The following is a 19934-nucleotide window of genomic DNA, read 5'->3' on the forward strand; positions in this document are numbered from 1 at the left end:
TCAACATTCGATACTGTTACTTGACGAGTGATAAGAAGGTGTTTTCTGCATAACTGTTCTCTTACCAGGAAAGCTGTGAAGGAAATTTATTTTTACAAGCTTTGAACGCTTCCTTCCTTCTTTTTTGTGTAATTATCGGTAATTTATGATTTGGCATACCTCCTCTACCCCCCCCCCCCCACACACACACACAAATTTGCCATCCGATATATCATTACCTAATAAAAATGCCACACAAGGGCAAAATTTATTTCATGACCCATTATCTACTTATGTGAAATCAATGATTTTGAATATCTCCCTATTCCCATTACGACCCCATAAACATACAATCAATGTATTCAATGTCTATTCCACATATGGGAAATTGTCTATCACAAAATATCACAACGGTTTATACAGTAATCCATATCATTAGAGATAACATTTAGATCAAGATTAACACTATTTTACACACATGCTAATCTCATTCAATTATGAGGGCTCAGCTAATATCTTCAATCGCTGCACCAGCATGAGCATAGCTATATTTCATGTTTCATAAAATATTTCATAAAATAATACACTTCTTAGTTTACAAAGTGTTTAGCGCTGAATAGATTGGATTGTACCGCCCTGAAGATCCCTCACCATTGCGCTGGCAGGAGACATGAGCAGGAGGCTAATTCAAGATCACATGTAGCTTCCAGCATACTCCCAGCCAGGTCCCCATTTCTGTCCTGGGTATGGAGCGGCAAATATAGACTTCTGCCTCGCTAGATGACATTAACCCTTCTGCTGGGATGTGTAGCTTGACCAAATCCAGATCAACATATCTACTATTCCACATCACATTGACTGAAGACTACATCATTCAACACACTCCCAGCTAGTTCCCCATTTCTCTCCTGGGTATGGAGCGGCAAATATAGACTTTTGCCTCGCTAGATGACATTAACCCTTCTGCTGGAATGTGTACCCTGACGACTTCAAAAGTCCAGGAGTATACATACGTCTTCTACATTATGACTGACCACCAATTCAGCCAGGATGAAATTTAAGAAATATCTCCATTTTCCAGTTGAGCAATATATCTTGGCACATACATGTACATATAAAACCATGGCTCCATAGACCACTTTTCACATGTACATTTATTTCACTAATGACATAATTAAAATCTACTGAACGGCAAGTGTTCTACTTTGTTAGCCCTTAGCGGTCATCTCAAATACAGGTATAAGAGTGCTATATGTGTAACAAAGGAATGCTACTCAATATGAATGACGCACAAATTTCTTTGTTTCATTGTAAAACTTGGTTTCAAAGTTTTTTTGTGTAAAGAACATGGACAGGTACTAGTATTTAAATTTGATGTTTCAGGTAGCTCTTTTTTAGTCCAAATTTTGGTAAAACCATGAACCTTCTTGGACCGTGTTTTGCCACATATAGCACAGAAGAGATCAATTCTTTTATAACCATGACGATGATGAACAAGCAGGTATTTTTTTTAGCGCTTAGCTTATATGTATATAAATCTTAGTATTCCTACAGAAAAGTGTCTACTGGTACCTTTATGAACTTAAAAATCAAGTACAGTAAGAAGCCTTATAGTTTCAAATTTTGGAAAACCTTATTGAAGATTAAAAGTAGTGTAAGTATGTACACTTATCTAATATTTCCTATATCATACCGGTAGTTTTCAAAATTCCGTCCTCAAAATTAAAAAAGTAACAAACCTTAAACTCTGTATGCAAAAGAAGAGGATGTATGTTTCAAGACTAGATACCAAATATATCATTCAAAAATACACCAAGAAAATTACATAACATCAAGTACTTAATATACTCTTGAAGTAATAATTAATAAATATTATGAAAATATAATTATATATCTATATCTTGATTGACATTGGATTTATATTCCATTGATGCCAGTAGGTTAATGATTGTATAGGAGGATATAAGCATTTCTGGCAATAACCATAATGGAAATGAAGTTACAAAGTATATATGAATACGTATACGATATTATAAAGATATTTTTGTATTCAAAATAATTATTACATGGTAAGCATGGTACTCTAAATGAAAAAGATATTCCATAAACATTTACTAGTTAATTAGCTTTAGCATGCATGGCTGCCATTATGGCGCTTTAGCATTTCAAGGATTTAATTCCAGCCAGGTACCCACTTACATCACCTGGGTCAAATGTGGTAAATTTAGATTAATGTCTTGCCAAATGACATTAGTGCCGCGGCGGGACTCGAACGATAGACTAAGCGATCCGGTCCGGAGACGTATCCACTCGACGACACCTTTTGTTGATTTGTTATATTTTTCTTCGCTTTGCTTGACAAACATACAACTTTCACAATGCTATTCATATTAACTGATGCATCTTGTGTTTAAATTCTGTGATATTTTGCACATTTTCTTTATACTTTCATTTTGAAAAGCATAATATATTTTGACAAACTTGCTCATAAATACAAGTGAGTTAAATCAAATAAAGGAGGTTTTTTTAAACTTCATATCATGATTACTTCTGGGTAAAGAGGAAATGGTCATCACTCCTAGAAAATAAAAATAATGTGAAGAAAAAGAAAAAAATGTTAGCATTACAATACATAATAAATCAATCTTTAAAACTCTACAATTCCTTGTTTATTGTCTCAAATCTGCAAGAACTCTTTTACATAAAAAAATTAATAATCAATTAAATGATTTATGGTATTAAGTATTCAGTACCAATTTTTTTTAAACTTTAACATAAATATCGTCTTTAAAATCAGCGGATGATGATTTCATCCGAAATACAAGCTCCTAACGTCTTATATATGCCCTGGTCTACACTAATCATGAAATAATACTTCCATTTTACAGGTAGAGTAATAAATGCCTATTACAAAGAACTAAACACACAATAACAATTTCAATAGTCAAATATTGGCACAGGTGGTATGTATATTTAATATACCGGTACCCAATCTAATTTGAAGTGAAACCTTTTACATTCTGCTTTTTAAAATAAAGTATCTTCAAATTATGTAAGAATATATCATATACTTTTGATTCACATCTCTGTAGAATTTCAATTTTCCAACCTTTGGTTAAAGAGAAATTTGGGGTCTGCATGGTAAAGGAGAATCATAATATGTGAGCTTTTAGAGAAGAAATGTCCTGAAAAGTTTTGCTCTTTACCTCAGCCTCATAACAGTTATTTAGTCAATATTTTTCTTTCCCGGATTCCATGTGACTCACTTCAAATCATACTGTATTCACAGTTTTCTTGATTTTATTTTTGCCCAATAAATAATAATAATAATAATAATAATAATAATAATAATATTCACACTATGAAATAAAGCTGAAAAGTTGGGACCATACTTTTAAGCCACACATGTGTAGTCCCACATACTTCTTTCAGATAGCATCGCATGTGACTTTCAGGCATGTCAAGTCAATCTCTTATCGTTTAAAAAATCTCACATTATACATCAACTCTTAGGTAACCAGGGAGATGCTGACATCTCTCTGATATAATCAACCTTTCCCAATACAGCCACTTCAGAGATAGCACTTGCACAAATGACCCCAAATAGTCACAGATCCTTCAAACATGGAAAGTTACACACTGTACGTTTTAGGATAATCACTGCCAAAGTGATGGAGGTGCTTCATGAACACCTTGGCCCGAATTCACAAAGGAGGTTTGTCGGCAAACCTAGGTTTATGTGCGTGATATGACACGTTTCGATGCGTTTCAACTTTCAAAACAAACCTAGATTTAAAACGTGTCAAATCGCGTCATATGTCGCACATAAACCTAGGTTTGTCGACAAACCTCCTTTGTGAATTTGGGCCATTGTGTTTGCCCCTAAAAAGAATACTTCAGCCTATGTTCCATGAAATATACCGTTGGTGCATAAATGAATAATGATTGCATAACTTTCATGAACATAAATCCAGCAGTCGCCTCAATGGGTTTTACAATTGTGGTACAAATGACCTTTAATCTGCCCCGGCATGCGCAGAAAGTATATCCGAAGTGGCTTATTGCTTCCAGAAAGTTCTTTCACGGTGTAATCTCACGATCAGGGCCCTGTTTCATAACACTTGTTATCAATAACAAGTTACAATAACTGTTAAAAGCTACTGAAATCGGGGCATTTGATTGGCTGAAACCAAATTTGTCATAGAAATTTAGCATTTGTGATTGATAAGAAGTTTAATGAAACAGGGCCCAGAGCTCAACCTTGAGGGAGGCCGGGGTGGATCAACCTACCTATCCAGAGTGCCATGCTCGGAGGAGTCTGGGGGATAGCAGATCTGGAATTCTTCCTGGGCGTCGACATACTCATCATTCATGGCATAGTTGACTCCATGAGGAACCAAGTCCTATATGATAGATATATAGAATACAATATTACTCACATTTTGTATAATACATAGGATACATATAATGCATATAATACATGATATATAATGCATACAGATAATATATAATATATATAAAATATTATATAGATGACATATATTATATATATATATATAACTAACTTGGAATTGTCCAAATATATTTGTTAGTGGTACTATACATCTACATCTAAAAAGGGATGTATTTATCTGCCCATTGAACACATTAATGAAACAAAAGAGCCATTTTTTCTATCCCTGCCCTAGCATATGCCTGGTTATTTTCATTCTTAGAAAGTACCATGTTCTTAATGTTACTAAGTTCAAAGAGAAGTTGAGAAGATGAGTAGTTGATTGTAAAGTGAAAAATGAAAATAAAAGTTAAGTAAATCAAGGAGCATTTGCAGGGATGACTTCTGCCAGATCTGCTAGCTGGGTCCCTAGCTATCAGGGAAAGAACAAGCAAAGTAGTAAGCTCCAACTTTATATAAACTGCATATTTTTATTAAGTGAATACACATGCCATATGAATTTCAAAAAATGTATCACGTACACCAGACAACATCGATCATGCAACAAAATGAAAACATCTTGTAATGTAATAACATGCATGAAGAATATGAGGACTTTTAATCAACTAATGATGTGGCAAAACACAAAATGTGGAACTCTGTGATCTACCATTGCTAATAGTACATGCTTTCTGTTTAACAGGAATATGGCAAGTTAGAAAGTTTTGAATTCATGTGAACAGCAACCTTTACAAAATTGTGATTTTTTTAAAATATTTTTTATAGCATAATAATGTAAAAGTATCTTTCGTAATCAAACTAAATTGTAAAATACTTTTAGTAGGTTATAGGGTAAATATTTTCCAGCATTCATCATACATAATTATCCATTAATTTCAACGATGGGAACATACTGCTACATGTGACCTGAGATGGTGGTAAGGGGAGGGCTTCTAGTACAGTGTGGCTTTAAGAACTCTACGGTGGCCAAACAATTGCAATGGCGACATTCACTAAATGCTTCATTTCATCAAAGATAAAGGCTAAGACTAGAATTGCAATTGGATTTTAGGTTAGATTAAGGATTGGTTTAGTTTATGAATTAGTTTCGAAATTAGAAATTTTGTAAGTTTAGAATATTAAGTGCTGTGCCATATTGCGAAAGCATGTGTCACCATTGAACTGATCTATTAATAATGGTGCTTGTCATTTTATGTGATTCAAACAGTTTAAATAATCTACTTTTATCCTCACTTTCTCTTTCCTCTGTTTAACGTAACGTCGAGGGTAGTTTTGGGCTCGGTCAACACCTAAGAGTTCATACACGTTATCCTGAGGATTCTGAGTACATGTCAAAGCAATGAAAAAGGAAATTAAAACCAATAAATGAAGAAAAACAAAATTAAAAGAGAGTATAAATGAATCAAAGAAACAAATAAATCATCCATAAAGACAAGCTACTATAGGCTGTGATTGTCAGGCAAAAGAAAATTAAAAAATAATATAACATACATATTGCCACATGCATTGAGACATACATTGTTGTATTTTTCATGTTGTATTTTCACTTATAGTTGTCAGTACTGAAAAAAATAATCTGGTATATGTTTGCATGAGAAACTGATTTTGATCAAATAGTTCATCAAATAGTTTACATTTAACATGTGCATGATGGATATATACATGTATATTGTGCACATACTGCTAAGAAAATATTGCAATTGTGACTGGACAAATCTTTTATGGGGAAGTCCGCCCTGATATTAAGATGGTTTTAATAGAACCAGGAAGATAAAAGGAACAGGTCACTCTTTCAGACTACACACTCCTGGCACTCCAAAAGTATTGGCTCCTTTCATCACCTTCTATATTCTATGAGAAAAGACATATGTCTAGCATATCAATACTTTGTTAGGTTTTTCTTTAATATGATCTATAATATTCATTTATGAACATGTACCATTCACGATGTATTCAAATGTTTAATCACTGATGTTATTGATGATGAATAAATAAAATCAAATCAAATCAAATCAATCAATTACCCCGCTTTAGCATGGCTGCCTTTGTGGCGCTAAAGCATTTCAGGGAATTAATTCCAGCCATGTAACCGTTTACCACACCTGGGTAGAGTGTGGCAAATTTAGATAAAGATGTTCATGAGTGGGTATAAAGTCATTCATGAGTGAAGTAGGCAACTTGGCGATGACTCCCGATCACTACATAACACTGAGCCAATGGGTATTATATACGCTCCAGTGTGTCCGTGTCCTGCCCTCTATATACCCACGCTTGAGGAGCTTTAATGTAGGTTTATATCTTACCGATGAGCGTGGTCTTTCTCGACGTGGAACAGCAGCGGGACGCTTCTGTTCATCTGCATGGAACTGGTAAGCCAGGGCCTGGTCCTTCATAATCTGGAGCTGATGATAGAGAGGCAAAATTAGGAAATAAAAAGAGCAGATATAGGTTAAGTAAAAAGTAAAAAAGATCCGTACAAATTCCCATTTCACTCTCATCCTGCATCTTGTCCCATTATTTTGATTTCCTATTAATTCATTTGATGTTTATCCCTTTCCAAGCACAGCAACATGTTGTTAGGTTACATGGTTTACTCCATCAAAAAATTAATCATGGGATAGATATACCAAAGACTTCAAGATCATTTTAATGTTTCCACTGCAAGATTAATTATACCTGTGTTCAAAGGATTGTCATAGAGCTATTATCAAAACGGGTAATTTGAATCAAATGGGTAATGTTGCACAGCCATTGTGTTGCGCAAGTATTCCGTCTCTCACTCGCTGCCTATTATTTTGTACAAAATTGCACATGTGGCAAATGAGAGAACGTTCAGAGAGGTGAAGAAAGCAAGCAAAGTGTTAAGCTTACTTCCTGCTTCTGTTTCTCCATCTTCTTCTTGGTCCTGTGCAGTTCCGTCTTGATCTCATCCACTTCACCATTGGCTCGTTGACGATCTCTCTGCTCCTTGTAGAAATCACTCTTGTACACATCAACCTGAATCAAACCATGACAACACAGTGAGAAAATACACACTAAATCATACAAGTCTGATGCATCTCTGAGGATTCAATCACTAGAATCCCTAGAAACATTTAAAAAGAATCTAAAGTCATATATGTTTGCATGGTATTTTAGTTAATTATATGTTGAATGTATACATCTATGCATTTTTCCCCCTTATCATTTTTCTATGTATTTCATTCTAATTCTATCCCTCTGCGCCTCAGAATAGTTTACTAGATCAATGGCGCATAATAATTGCTGTATTATTTTGTTAGGTACTGACGTCCTTTCTTTATTCCAAACTTGTGCCACAGGACTAGACGCAATGGGTCAGTGGTATAACAGTGGTCTCACAGCAGAGAGTTCCCAGGTTAGAAACCAAGTCGATGCAAGAGTGCCCTTTGGTAAGGCATTAATTCTTATTAGCAAGTCAAGGACTTAAAGCCTTCTGTCCCCTAGTTGCTTACTTACAAGTAACACACATGCTAATATTGCATGGGGTAGTCGCGTAAAAAACACAAAAAACATCAACCCATCCCACTTGAACAATTACACGCTGGCAATAATGCCTTTACATGTAGTTTGCTCTCTTACCTCATCCCCAATAATATAAAGGCCTAGTAGCCAAGTAATAGGTGGCACTGGTCCTATAATGGACCAATTTAAAGAAATAGTCCAAAAACTATATGTCCTAACATTCAGGGCCCATCGCTATACATATAGGACCATTGAGATGGATAATCACTGGGAGTACATGTACATGTAAGGACAAAAAGCTGGGATCCAGATGAGGACCAGTCAAATGTAATACCGAACTTTGGGATCAATTGGGTGTAGACTTTAATGTCGATGGAATTAGGGACAATTGGAATAACAACCAATGAGAGTTGGTATATAAATAGGACTGATGGGACCTAGAAATGCAAAGAGCCATCCCTCTGTGCTTCATCCGTACCTGTTGTTTGAGTAGGCCAAGTTCTTCAATTAGTTCATTTTGTGACAAGCTAGCAAGGATGGATCTTTCTTCATGACTAAGAAGGATTGCCTCGTCTCCTTTCTTGGGTTTGCTCATCTCGTTACGACGGAAAGGAGGCGGCGCCACAGCAACAGGCTTCTTCTCCTTCACCTGGAGTTTCTGCTCAAGAGCCTGTGGGAATAATTGTATGATATTCATAATGTTTCATACATGAATGATAAATTGCAGGTTGGATCAATTTACAATTAAAAGGAAATTTGAGTTTAGTTGAAGACAAAAGATCATTTGTGAGCTTACTCATTCTTTGTATTTCAGTTTGGAAGAATACAGTGTGAGTCAAAAAAAAGTTTACACCTAGAAATTTGCTAATTATTTTTAAGATCATCTATGAACAGTAAAGTATTATACATCTTATGAAAGAGTGTTTTATCCCATATCATTTGGTATCATTTTTGTGTGGTATGTGTTCATGCTTGGATGAACATGAGGCATTGTTTGTGAGAGTGCAAAAATCGACTAGCACCAAAGTTGCTCATGTAATGTTTGAATAAAACAATTGGGATTGGGGAATTAAATAGGTTTTTGCAGATCCAAATAACATCCTTAACAACATTAATCATGCTACACATATCAAATATCGAATATCAAACATCAAAGAACATTGGAGCGTGCGTGTGTGTGACTTTGCTTCTGCAAAAAGCATATGCAATGCATTTCATTTGATACATTCAATTCATTCTCTCACTCCACTAATCCCAACATAATACATGCTGTAGGCATCACTTTGGGCAAGTCGATTTTTGCACTCTCGCAAACAATGCCCCCTGTTCATCCAAAAGTGAAAATATACCACACAAAAATGATACCAATGATTTGGGGTAAAACACTCTTTCATAAGATGTATAACAATTTACTTTTCATAGATGAGTTTTAAAATAATTAGCAATTTTCTAGGTGTAAACTTTTTTTTGACTCACACTGTATAAATATCCCCTGAAAAAGATCCCTCTACCAATGCCTTATAATAATATGAATATTCTGCTTTGATATAGTGCTTATTCAACAATGTATCTAAGCACTTAATTTACAGATATATTATCCCAGTCATCGGATTCAGGCTTGCCCACACACAATGTGTGCACATTCTCCACTCCCTTGGGAGCATTCCAGCCAGGTGTCATTTTACAGACCACTTAATACGTGATAGGAATAACTTTAAATATTTGTGTAGTCACATAAACCCATATCTGTGAGCAGTGCATGTGATTTTAGCATGATTGGGTCCACTTCTTTTTATATTAGTCATTCCAAAACAAACAGTATGTTGTTATGTACTACTTATTAAGTTTAAGCTCAGTAAAGCAACCTTTACATGGTTTCAGATAGATTCTTTCACAATGCAATCCCATCACCAGAACTGAACTTAATCATTATACATCACACCTTATGTATTCACTTACATACCTTCTGGTAGCAAAACATAAATAATACTTCTAAAAGGCCCATTACGTACTCTCCAAAGGTCATTTGCATCACACTTTATATAACTATACAGATTTATCCCTGCATGTTTATATGTTTGAACAGCCATAGTGATACCAAATTGATAGAGCATAAGGTCGGGCAGTCAATCATTAATTATTGAAATTCATATTCAAATATAGCCTATGCATGGATCAAGGTCCTTGTGTGCATTAGCAATAGAATATATTGAGGGTTTTTTTTAATGACTGCCTGCTGTTATAATGTATAATCTGGTGCGCCTTCCTTCCTTTGCTTCCTTCCTGCCTCCCTGTGGTATCAGTTTAAAATGAAACTCTGCATTGGAAATTTCACAGAAGGGGATTTACAGAACAATAACAGGGTTGGTAGACTTGGTACAGGCTTTCTAATTTATACTCAAAGTATATCTATTTTTTATTCTCATTTACACTTTTAAAGCCCTACTGCACTACTTATAGGTACTTGAGCCCTCTATACAGCAAATGATGCCTAATCGGTGACCACTAGGCCCCCATGGTCCCCTTTTTCTTATGTTAATTGAGAGCTGATTTGATGAGATAATCACCTGTCAGTGACCATGCATGGAGGTCTAATCCCTCCTGGCCAAACTAGTGCAGAGGGGCTTTAATAAAAATATATTTTCTTTGAAAGGACCATAATGGGAGAAGGTTTAGGGGGTTAATTTAGTTGGCCATTTTATGGCTTAACTAAAACAACCCATACTCTATCTTTGGTCTTTTTCAACCCAATAATGACTGAACCTCAGACTAGTTTGGCCAGTATCTGAAGTGCTATGAGCACCAAATTATGAAAATGAAAGTATGAATAATGGATTAAGGAAATCACAAATTATATGTCTAGGTTTAAAGGGAACAAGTCATCCAACTGTAAAGGGATAAAGATTACCAATTAACCACTGGGATAACATGTTATGAATAAATATACTTCAGGTGCATAGCCTATATATATATATATATATATATTCAATACCACATCAAAATCTCTGTTTTGGGATGTAATTTATGAAATTAATAACAAAGTTGGTTACATGTATCTTATGACAGCCAATTGTAGGTCTACCAAGGTCCACAGAATTGAATATCACCCTTGCTCAATGAGCTAGTGCATTTCTATGATGACTGCTGTGTTTCACTGAATAATTGAATCGTGGTTTACACTAGACTTACCATATTTTAAATGTTCGTTTGTGTCCCCCCCCCCCCTCCACAATTATACCAATGAAGTAGCATTCAACACCACCTATGAATAGGTGACGCAGATGTCAGTTGCGGTGATTTAAAAACAAATTACTAAATTTCCATTTTTTCCTTAACACCCTTTGTAAACATGTACGTATGCAATTATGATGTTCATTGTGGGATCTCCAGGCAGATGGACAGCCAACAAGCAGTTTCAGTCTTTGGAATCCTCGGAAAGTTGTCAGAAGGCCAGCAAGACCGACTCAAAGTTATATAAACTTAAGTCAAGTTTGTAAAGTCATTCATGTATATTTCCTTTGAGTATATCTGGTCAACTTATCATAATTTTGTAGTCTGAAATATATTTTTCATGTAGTCTGTTTTTCAATTTACATCTAGTTAAATACAGTCAATCCTGTCTTTTAATAGTGCCCACCTCTATATAAAGGCCACCTCTCTATAGCGGTCACCTGTATTGCCTAGAATATGCGCTGAAGAACCTGTCTATAAAGGCCACCTGTCTACAGTGGCCACTTTTAGTGTTCCCTTTGGTGGCCTTAATAAACAGGGTTGATTGTAGTTTACATTTTCAAGTATACTCTCAGTGCCATGAGCATTTCTGTGAAATGGATACGGCTTTTAAAGGGATCTGGTAACTTTGTCTCAGATTCTGAAATCAAATCCTGGATTTAGTTCATGCTGCAATGATAATTACAAACCTTTAGGTCAGTCAGGACTTTTGAAAGCCGATCACCTGTCTGATTATCAAGATATTTATGATTGGAATTACAAATTTTAAAAACTGTTTGCCAAACGGTTTTCATAACACTACAGTCTATTGGGGAAAACAAGTATGGTAAAACCGGTCACTCAAAGATTTTTTTACTTTTCTGAGACACTTCTTGATCATTTTGAAGCGCAATTTTTGTTAGGGATTCAATGTTACACCATTTCACAGACACTGATAACACGTAGGGCCATGCATCTCAGATTTAACATTGTTAAACAATGATATAATTAGTCATTATTATTATTATCATGAAACACAGTTGATTGGTTTACCTCATTCAATCTCTTAACCTCAGTTTCTAGCTCTTGTTTGTGGCCCTGAAGGGAGACAGCATAGCGGTTCACTTTAGCAAGCTGTTGCTTGGTTTGGTCATGGTTCTTCTGGAGATCGGCCTTTCCAGCCTACAAAGAATGAAAAATGGCAACAAAATCATATGAGATCGATCAGGTCTACCAGTAACTCATTAACAAACACTTGATATGGATCAAAACATCATCATCAAATTGATCATCACCATCATCAATATTGCTGTCATCATCATCACCATCACATTTACTATCTCATAATCATCACATTGACTACTTCATCACCACCCTAACCCTAACCCTATCATCATCATCATCATCATCATCATCAATTTGACCCTAGATTTACTTGCTTTGACTACCTCATCATCATCACGTTGACTACCTCATCATCACCATAATCTTAACAGCCCCATCACTGTCAACAAGAGTCATTGACTACTTCATCACTTAGAACTGTCTACATCATCATCATCTTGACTATCACATAACAAGGACCATCTCATGACCATAATCTTATCTAATCGTATCACTTTGAGTCCTTGATTACCTCATCCCCATAATATTACACATGCAACCCCATAACTATAATCTCAAGTGTTTGACTAAGTCAGTTATATCAATGTGACTATCTCTTCCCCATAATCTTTATAAAAAGACTCATTACCTTCACCTCGAGTCCTGGACCCTGTCTTATAAACAGTTGATATCAATTGCAATTACTATGTACATAAGAGATAGAGGACTGCAATCTTGCGACTGATTGGAGGCATGCGATTGACCCAAATCAATCTCAACTCTTTATAAGACGGGGCCCTGGACTACCTTTTTACCATCATCAATTTGATACCTCTTCATCACCATGACTACCTCATCATCACCTTGACTACCACATTGTCACCTTGACTATCATATTATGACCATTACTTTATGAACCCACCTCAAGTTCTTCCATCCTATGTTTAGCTGCAACTAGAATTTCATCCCTCTCTTTCTCTCTCCTCTCCACTTCTTGGTTTCTTTCTTGCATCATCAGTTTGGTGCCCTCTAGTTCTTGTTTGAGAGCAACCTCCATTCGATGGTATTGCTCATCCCAAGAATGATTCAGTTTCACAACCTGTGGGTGAAAGAACATCATCATGATCAACATTGCTATAGAACCAGCCGAGTCTATGTTTTATCATATACCGCTTTTGAAGATTCTGATTGGCCAAAACCACAGGCATGAAATTGGCTACCGACTACTGCATGGGCAGTATAGTATACAAATAATACACATCAGTGAGGGCATTAGTAAGAATTACCCACACGAGGTACCTTTGGAACAGTCTAACACGCCTGAGGCGATAGCTGAGGGCGTTTGGACTGTTTTGAAAGTACCAAGGTAGGGTTATTTTACTAATGCCCGAACAAAATGATGTGTATTATTTGTTTTATAAGATTATGTTTTATTTATTTTACAAAATGATGTTTTTTAACATGATTTTGATAATGACCGGTCATTACCATTGGATAATGACCTGTCATTACCCAAATTACGCGCGATTACGCGTCGGGCAAAATAAATGCCTGGTCACATGTGCGCTTTCAACCAATCATTTGATTAGGATCTACGTCATCATCTTATAATAAACAAATATTGACTGCATATTTTTGGGGTCATGGTTACAACTATAGCTTCTCTGCGATCTTGAGACTGCACTTTGTCTAGGGGCACAGTACAGTTTCGAGATCACTTTGGGCAATAGTTTTCATAAATGTCCCTCAAAGCAATCAATATATGTATACCATACCATGAGATATTTGTTAGTTATATATTTGTATATTTGAAAAAGAAAATCGAACAGAAATAAATAAATCAAATCAAATCATACCATACTATGCATTGTTTAAACTGGTAGGGGTGAGTCAATGCTGCAAAATTGATTCAAGATGATATGGACATTCACATAACTAAAGAAAATACAATTCATACAATTGAGAGTTGTAGAAGAACAAAGAAAAAAATCTTTATGATAATCAAAAGGCTCATAATAATCAATATGTTGATTTTGCACATTTATTTTGCCATTAGAACTACAAAATATCACATATTTGGGAATCCAAGTATACGTACTGTGAAACAGTATGTAAAGGTGTCGTGCATTTGAAATGAATTAATACCTCCAAAGGAGAAATCATGAAACAAATTTGTTAGCCACAAACTGCATGTTACTCTGTTACTGACTGACAATATTTTAATGATCCTCCACGGTCGTGATGTAATAAGAGGCCTGACGTGAATATTTGTTTCTTTAACCTATTTGATAATTTGGATTCCTAAAATTGTCCTCTTCTCTAAGACTCAATTACAATCCTAAAAATGAGAAATGAAGAATTGTAAAATCAAATTCCCCAGTTGGGAATCCTGACATAGAGAGACTGAAGGCGGGGGACGCCACAAATATCAAACTCACTTGAGCCAACTTCTGCTTGAGTGTTATTATCTTTTTCTGCAGACTTTCGTAGGCTTCGACTGATACTCCCTCGCTTGATGATGCTTGAGCAGGTGTCTGAGCTGACGATGTCATCTGTTCATGCTGTAAATGGAATGAAATACAGCGTAAACCTCTCTCATCTTAGAAGTACAGTCAAACTTGTCTAAGCAGCCACCTCTATATACAGGCCACCTCTCTATAGTGGTCACTGTATTGCTTCCCTCTAGAAGGAAACATGCTCTGAAGAACCGGTCTATAGTGGCCACTTTTTGTGTTTTCCTTGGATGGCCTTAATTTAAAAGGTTTGACTGAAGTTATGTAATGGCAACTAAAGGAAATACTGAAAATCCTGAAAATCATTATTTTCTCACGCATTACAAGCCCTTCCTAATATCATGGATATACAATATATACATGATGTCAATTTGACCAACAAATCTTGTTCTTCAATTCTCTCTTTTTCTGTTATTAACTGATCTTCTTGTGCAGTTTGTTTTATTCTCTCTCTGTTCTAAGTCCCTTTAACAGCACCCTACCCCCTTCCTGCATTCCTCTTTCACCCCCCCTCTCTCTCTCTCTCTCTCTCTCTGTGATTCTCCCTTGTTCTCACTCTTTCTCTCTCTCTACCTCCTAACTTTTTCTCCTCCTGTTTTACATCAGCTGCCTCTTTCCTAGTTACATAGTCAAAGTCCTTCAGAGATTATCCACAATATCTCTCTCTCTCTCTCTCTCTCTCTGTGATTCCTCCTCATTCTCACTATCTTTCTCTCTCATTCTCTTTCTCATCCCCCCTCCCCCCCCCCCCCTCTCTCTCTCTCTCTCTCTCTCCGATCTCTCTTAATTGTTCTCTCTACCTCCTACCTTTTTCTCCTCCTGTTTCACATCGGCTGCCTCTTTCCTAGTCACATAGTCAAAGTCCTTCAGAGATTATCAACATTATCTCTCTCTCTCTCTCTCTCTCTCTGTGATTCCTCATCATTCTCACTATCTTTCTCTCTCATTCTCTTTCTCATCCCCCCTCCCCCCCCCCCCCTCTCTCTATCTCTCTCTCTCCGATCTCTCTTAATTGTTCTCTCTACCTCCTACCTTTTTCTCCTCCTGTTTCACATCGGCTGCCTCTTTCCTAGTCACGTAGTCAAAGTCCTTCAGAGATTTATCCTCACTGGCCTTCTTCAGATCCTGGATTTCCATTTCAAGCTTTTCGATTTTATCCCTAACAACCAAAGAGCCACAGAGAATACAATTAACATAAGCAATGGGTTGTGCATCAGACAATTTGGACATATAAAGAGACATATAAATGACCAGCCATCATTTAACATTAAAATCGACCTGCAACCACAGGAGGAGTTACATTGCATCTGCATGTACATTCTTGCTCAAAAAAGATCTTACAGTGAATTGCATCTTTCTGTAACATAAAAATTGATTGTGAGTTACTAGTAATTGAAAGCAAGGCAACGGATTAAAAGAGATACAATTAAATGCAGCGCAATTGATTTGTGGCTTGCATCCAGTAAATCTTCTTGTTGAGAAGACGTTTTAACACACATGTACGCACTCAGATAGAATAGGGCTCCTCAACTAATACCTATTGAATGCATGCTAGGTCAAGTTTATAAAGGTTGATTTGATACATTTTAGCTATTCACAAATTATTTTGTTCAGGTGATTGGTACACTCTAAGGCAGGCCCTGTTTCCATCTTATCCCATTGAGGCTACAGTAACTTCTGAAGAAGACATATTGGTTGACTATAGATACCTTAACTCTCTGATGATTTCATTTGCTCCCTGCAAATCTTGCTTCAGGTTAGAATTCTCCTCTTCAAACACATGTCTCAGCATCTAAAGAGAGCAAAGAAATATATTATACAACATCTAAGTAGATCCTTGTCATGATTGGAGGATAGTTGGTCACATGATATTCAATAAATAATCTATTAAATGACTACGTCATTGAGTGTGCATTTTTGGTTACTTTCGCCGAGCACTTTTGTTCTATTCAGCGAATGTTCAAACAATTTTTTTTTTATTTGTTCAATAGTGCAAATATTTTCATTCGTCGAAATATTAACGTTCTATATTGGACTCATAAACATTTATTATTTGTATACTAATACATCTTAGTAAATATCTGTAAATTATTGATGTGATATGTGTGTAACTTGGGTTTTTACAGATGTGTATCAATTAGAGATGATCTGGGGACCGACCTTTAACGTCACCATTTCGAAAGACATTACTCAGTCTCAAACAGGGGTCCGCTGAGTCAGTTTGTAGGCAAAGACAGAGAGCTGACCGTACCACGGACATAACTGCTAGACCAACTCACATCTCCCATATTAACTAATACGAGGTAGTAATTTCACAACATCTGCTTCCTATCGAAAATTCATCAAATTTATGAAATATTGAATTTTGCAACAGAATGACATATGAAGGTCAAGTTTTTGGTATTCCCCCCCCCCCCCCCCCCAAAAAAAAAAAAAATTATTTTTATTTTTTGAATACTCAATATTTCAGCAATTTGATGAATAGTTGAAATCAGGTGTACTAGTGTATATATTCTGTCATTAATTTGTATATTTTTATTAAAATGTCTCTCATATTCTTTTATTTTTTAATTGAAAATTACCGGAAATGTCATTCCTTAAAGCCCCGCTGCGGTACTTATAGCTACTTGCGCCCTCTATATATCAAACAATGCCTAATTGGAGACCAGTGGTCCCCCATGATCCCCTTTTTCTTATGTCAATTAAGAGCTGATTTGATGAGATAAGCACATGTCGGTGACCATGCAGGGAGGTCTAATCCATCCTGGCCAAACTAGTAGAGAGGGGCTTAAAGCCTTGGGATCTACCATTTGCATATGGCCCCAAGCTACTGTACTGTGGTTCTCACCTTTTGTGATTTCATCTGTCGGACGAGACGGAGGATCTGTGGTATGACCTGTGAGAGCTGACTGATGCCTTCCACGTTACCAAGGAGATTAGAGACGACCTGAAGAGCCTCGCCGACCTTCGTGATCTGGAGGGACATCTCAGGGTGATCAAGGATTGATGCGGAATCTATCAGGGAAATAAGAAAAGGGTTGCACAGCGTTTCCTCTTTTGACAATTGCTCTGTGATCAATTACCTACCGTACTACCCAAATGTCTAACTTCATCCTTGGACCTAACAGTATATCTCCCCTAATCTAAAACAATCTACCAACCCTAAGCATAACCCTTTTACTTTTGTTCAAATGAAGCTTGGAGCAGATGTCACTGGAGCCATGCAATGTCGTACCATCACAATAAGACAAATATCATAATGCATCCCTTTGATAGCCTTTGAATAAAACAGAAGTTATGATACTGCAGTCAGGACAAAAAATGCAATTCTATGTAACATTTCCCAGTGATCGAGGCATCTGTATATATTTGCTGTCCTATTTTCTTATATATTCAACAAGATAAAGGTGGCCACATCTCTATTAAATATGCTTTGTCCTACATGTGAATTCATTGATCGATGATCCTGTGAGCTTTCACATCTGACCTCATGAAACCAAATGCTTTTAAGTTGATTAATTTTAAGATTTTACATACTTGAGCTGAGTTTGGTCGACACTGGTTGAGTTTTAATTAAAATTTCACAGTAACTGGATTTCATTACCTAGCTTCCATGAACCTATGATATTTCCCTATGACCTCTTACACCTAACATCTAATCAGTTCATCCTTGCATGCTCAAACATACTTCATTCAAGTTTAGTATGAATTGATTCAATGCTTTCACAATATTTGCAGTAACAAGATATTTTCTGGTATTTTTAAACACTTTTATGACTCTGTGAACTTTCACCTTTCACCTCTTTCACCCACTATAAAATCAGTTCATGTTTAAATGCTCACTCATACACTATCCAAGTTTGATCAGATTTCATTTCATGGTTCTCAAGTTATCCAAAAGCTGGTCAGACCAACAGAAAACTCAAAAACATGGCTCCTGCAACACCTTCAGTGGCAGAGGCATAAAATGAGTATCACGATGTTCACCCGAATAATTTGTCTGAAGCAAAGCAGAAATGATAAACTGTCAGTGATAATATCAATCTGTACCTCCTCATTGCTGGGTTGCTCTCCATCTCTTGATCGAAACACATTCTCTTCAGACAATCGCTCAAAGCTCTCTGACGAAGTGTCGTCGTTGCCATGACTAGGTCTGCTACCTGACCCCATGTCCCACCCAGACGCAGAGGCAGAGGCGGAGCTATGACGACTGCTGCCCTCATGACCCTGGTCTGACCCAGATTTGGTAGGTTCAACCACAAGACTCTCCTTGTTTATAGCAGGACCTGCACTACTTGTTGTGCTATGCACACTGGTATAAGTAACTGTAAGAGAAAAATATGATAAACAGAAACATGTATACAGGGAAACAAGAAAAGTGGTCTTTATAGACAGGTGAATTTTATATACAGGTTCTATGAGTACACATTTCAATCAAAAACAATATTAAAGGGATACACAATGTGTGGTCTTTATAGACAGGTGGTCAGTAAAAGCAAGTTTGACTTTATTTTATGGAAAAAGTTGAATGTGAAAGGATAGTTATAAGGGAGAAAGGAAGAGAGGAAGAGAGAAAAAAAGAGAGAGAGAGATCAAGGGAGAGAGAGAGAGAGAGAGAAAAAAAAAGTGAGAATAGAAGGGAAAATAGAATAAAGGGGGAGAGAGAGATGACAAAAAGAAAGGTAAAAGTAGACGAAGAGAAAATTTCACTATCAAATGATTCAGTTACAAGAGAAAAATTCACTTTAAGTAAAAAGCACGTTTAAAACAACTTTAAAAAAAAAATCATTCAAATCATATAGAATTAAACTACATGCAAACACAGAAAGATCATTAGTTCTCCAATCTAGATATATATACTTTCCATTACCTAAAAAGTTGAATTTTACTGCCTGGTGGTTTGTGATCATCTTGTTCAATTAGGTGACCAGTTTTAATTACCACATTCTGATGTTACTTAATTAGTACATAAAGATGCAGGAACATTGATATTGTAGTTAGGCAATTTTCATGTCTGGGAAAGCGTGTTAAATTTCAAATTAAATAAAAACAGATTTATGCACTGTAAGAATGGCACTTTGGGGGAAAATATAAATACTAAAATTTAACCACTTTGTTGTTTTACCTGCGATTAAAAATTGACATAGGGGTCTATTCAAAATCATGAGAATTAAATCATGATTCAGAAGCTT

At 36.2% G+C, this 19934-nt stretch overlaps 1 protein-coding gene across 2 annotated transcripts; it reads right to left on the reverse strand.

Moving 5' to 3' along the window:
- Positions 1-1531: 1531 nt before the first annotated feature.
- On the reverse strand, positions 1532-18896 carry LOC757087 (TNFAIP3-interacting protein 1). 2 transcript variants are annotated; one of them, XM_030979091.1, is made up of 13 exons: positions 18793-18896; positions 17591-17757; positions 16452-16534; positions 15775-15901; positions 14668-14790; positions 13152-13328; positions 12179-12307; positions 8394-8585; positions 7304-7429; positions 6736-6834; positions 5666-5752; positions 4270-4382; positions 1532-2557 (listed from the first exon to the last, which is right to left on the reverse strand). In XM_030979091.1, the coding sequence occupies exons 2-13, from the start codon at positions 17726-17728 to the stop codon at positions 2524-2526; spliced, it is 1428 nt and encodes a 475-aa protein (XP_030834951.1). In that variant the 5' UTR covers positions 17729-17757; positions 18793-18896; the 3' UTR covers positions 1532-2523. The 2 variants fall into 2 exon arrangements, with proteins under 2 accessions (XP_030834951.1, XP_030834952.1); XM_030979092.1 differs by lacking the exon at positions 5666-5752.
- Between the last annotated feature and the right edge of the window lie 1038 nt (positions 18897-19934).

The sequence above is a fragment of the Strongylocentrotus purpuratus genome, unplaced genomic scaffold, assembly GCF_000002235.5.
Source record: "Strongylocentrotus purpuratus isolate Spur 01 unplaced genomic scaffold, Spur_5.0 spur5_scaffold_10, whole genome shotgun sequence".
NCBI classification, from domain to species: domain Eukaryota; kingdom Metazoa; phylum Echinodermata; class Echinoidea; order Camarodonta; family Strongylocentrotidae; genus Strongylocentrotus; species Strongylocentrotus purpuratus.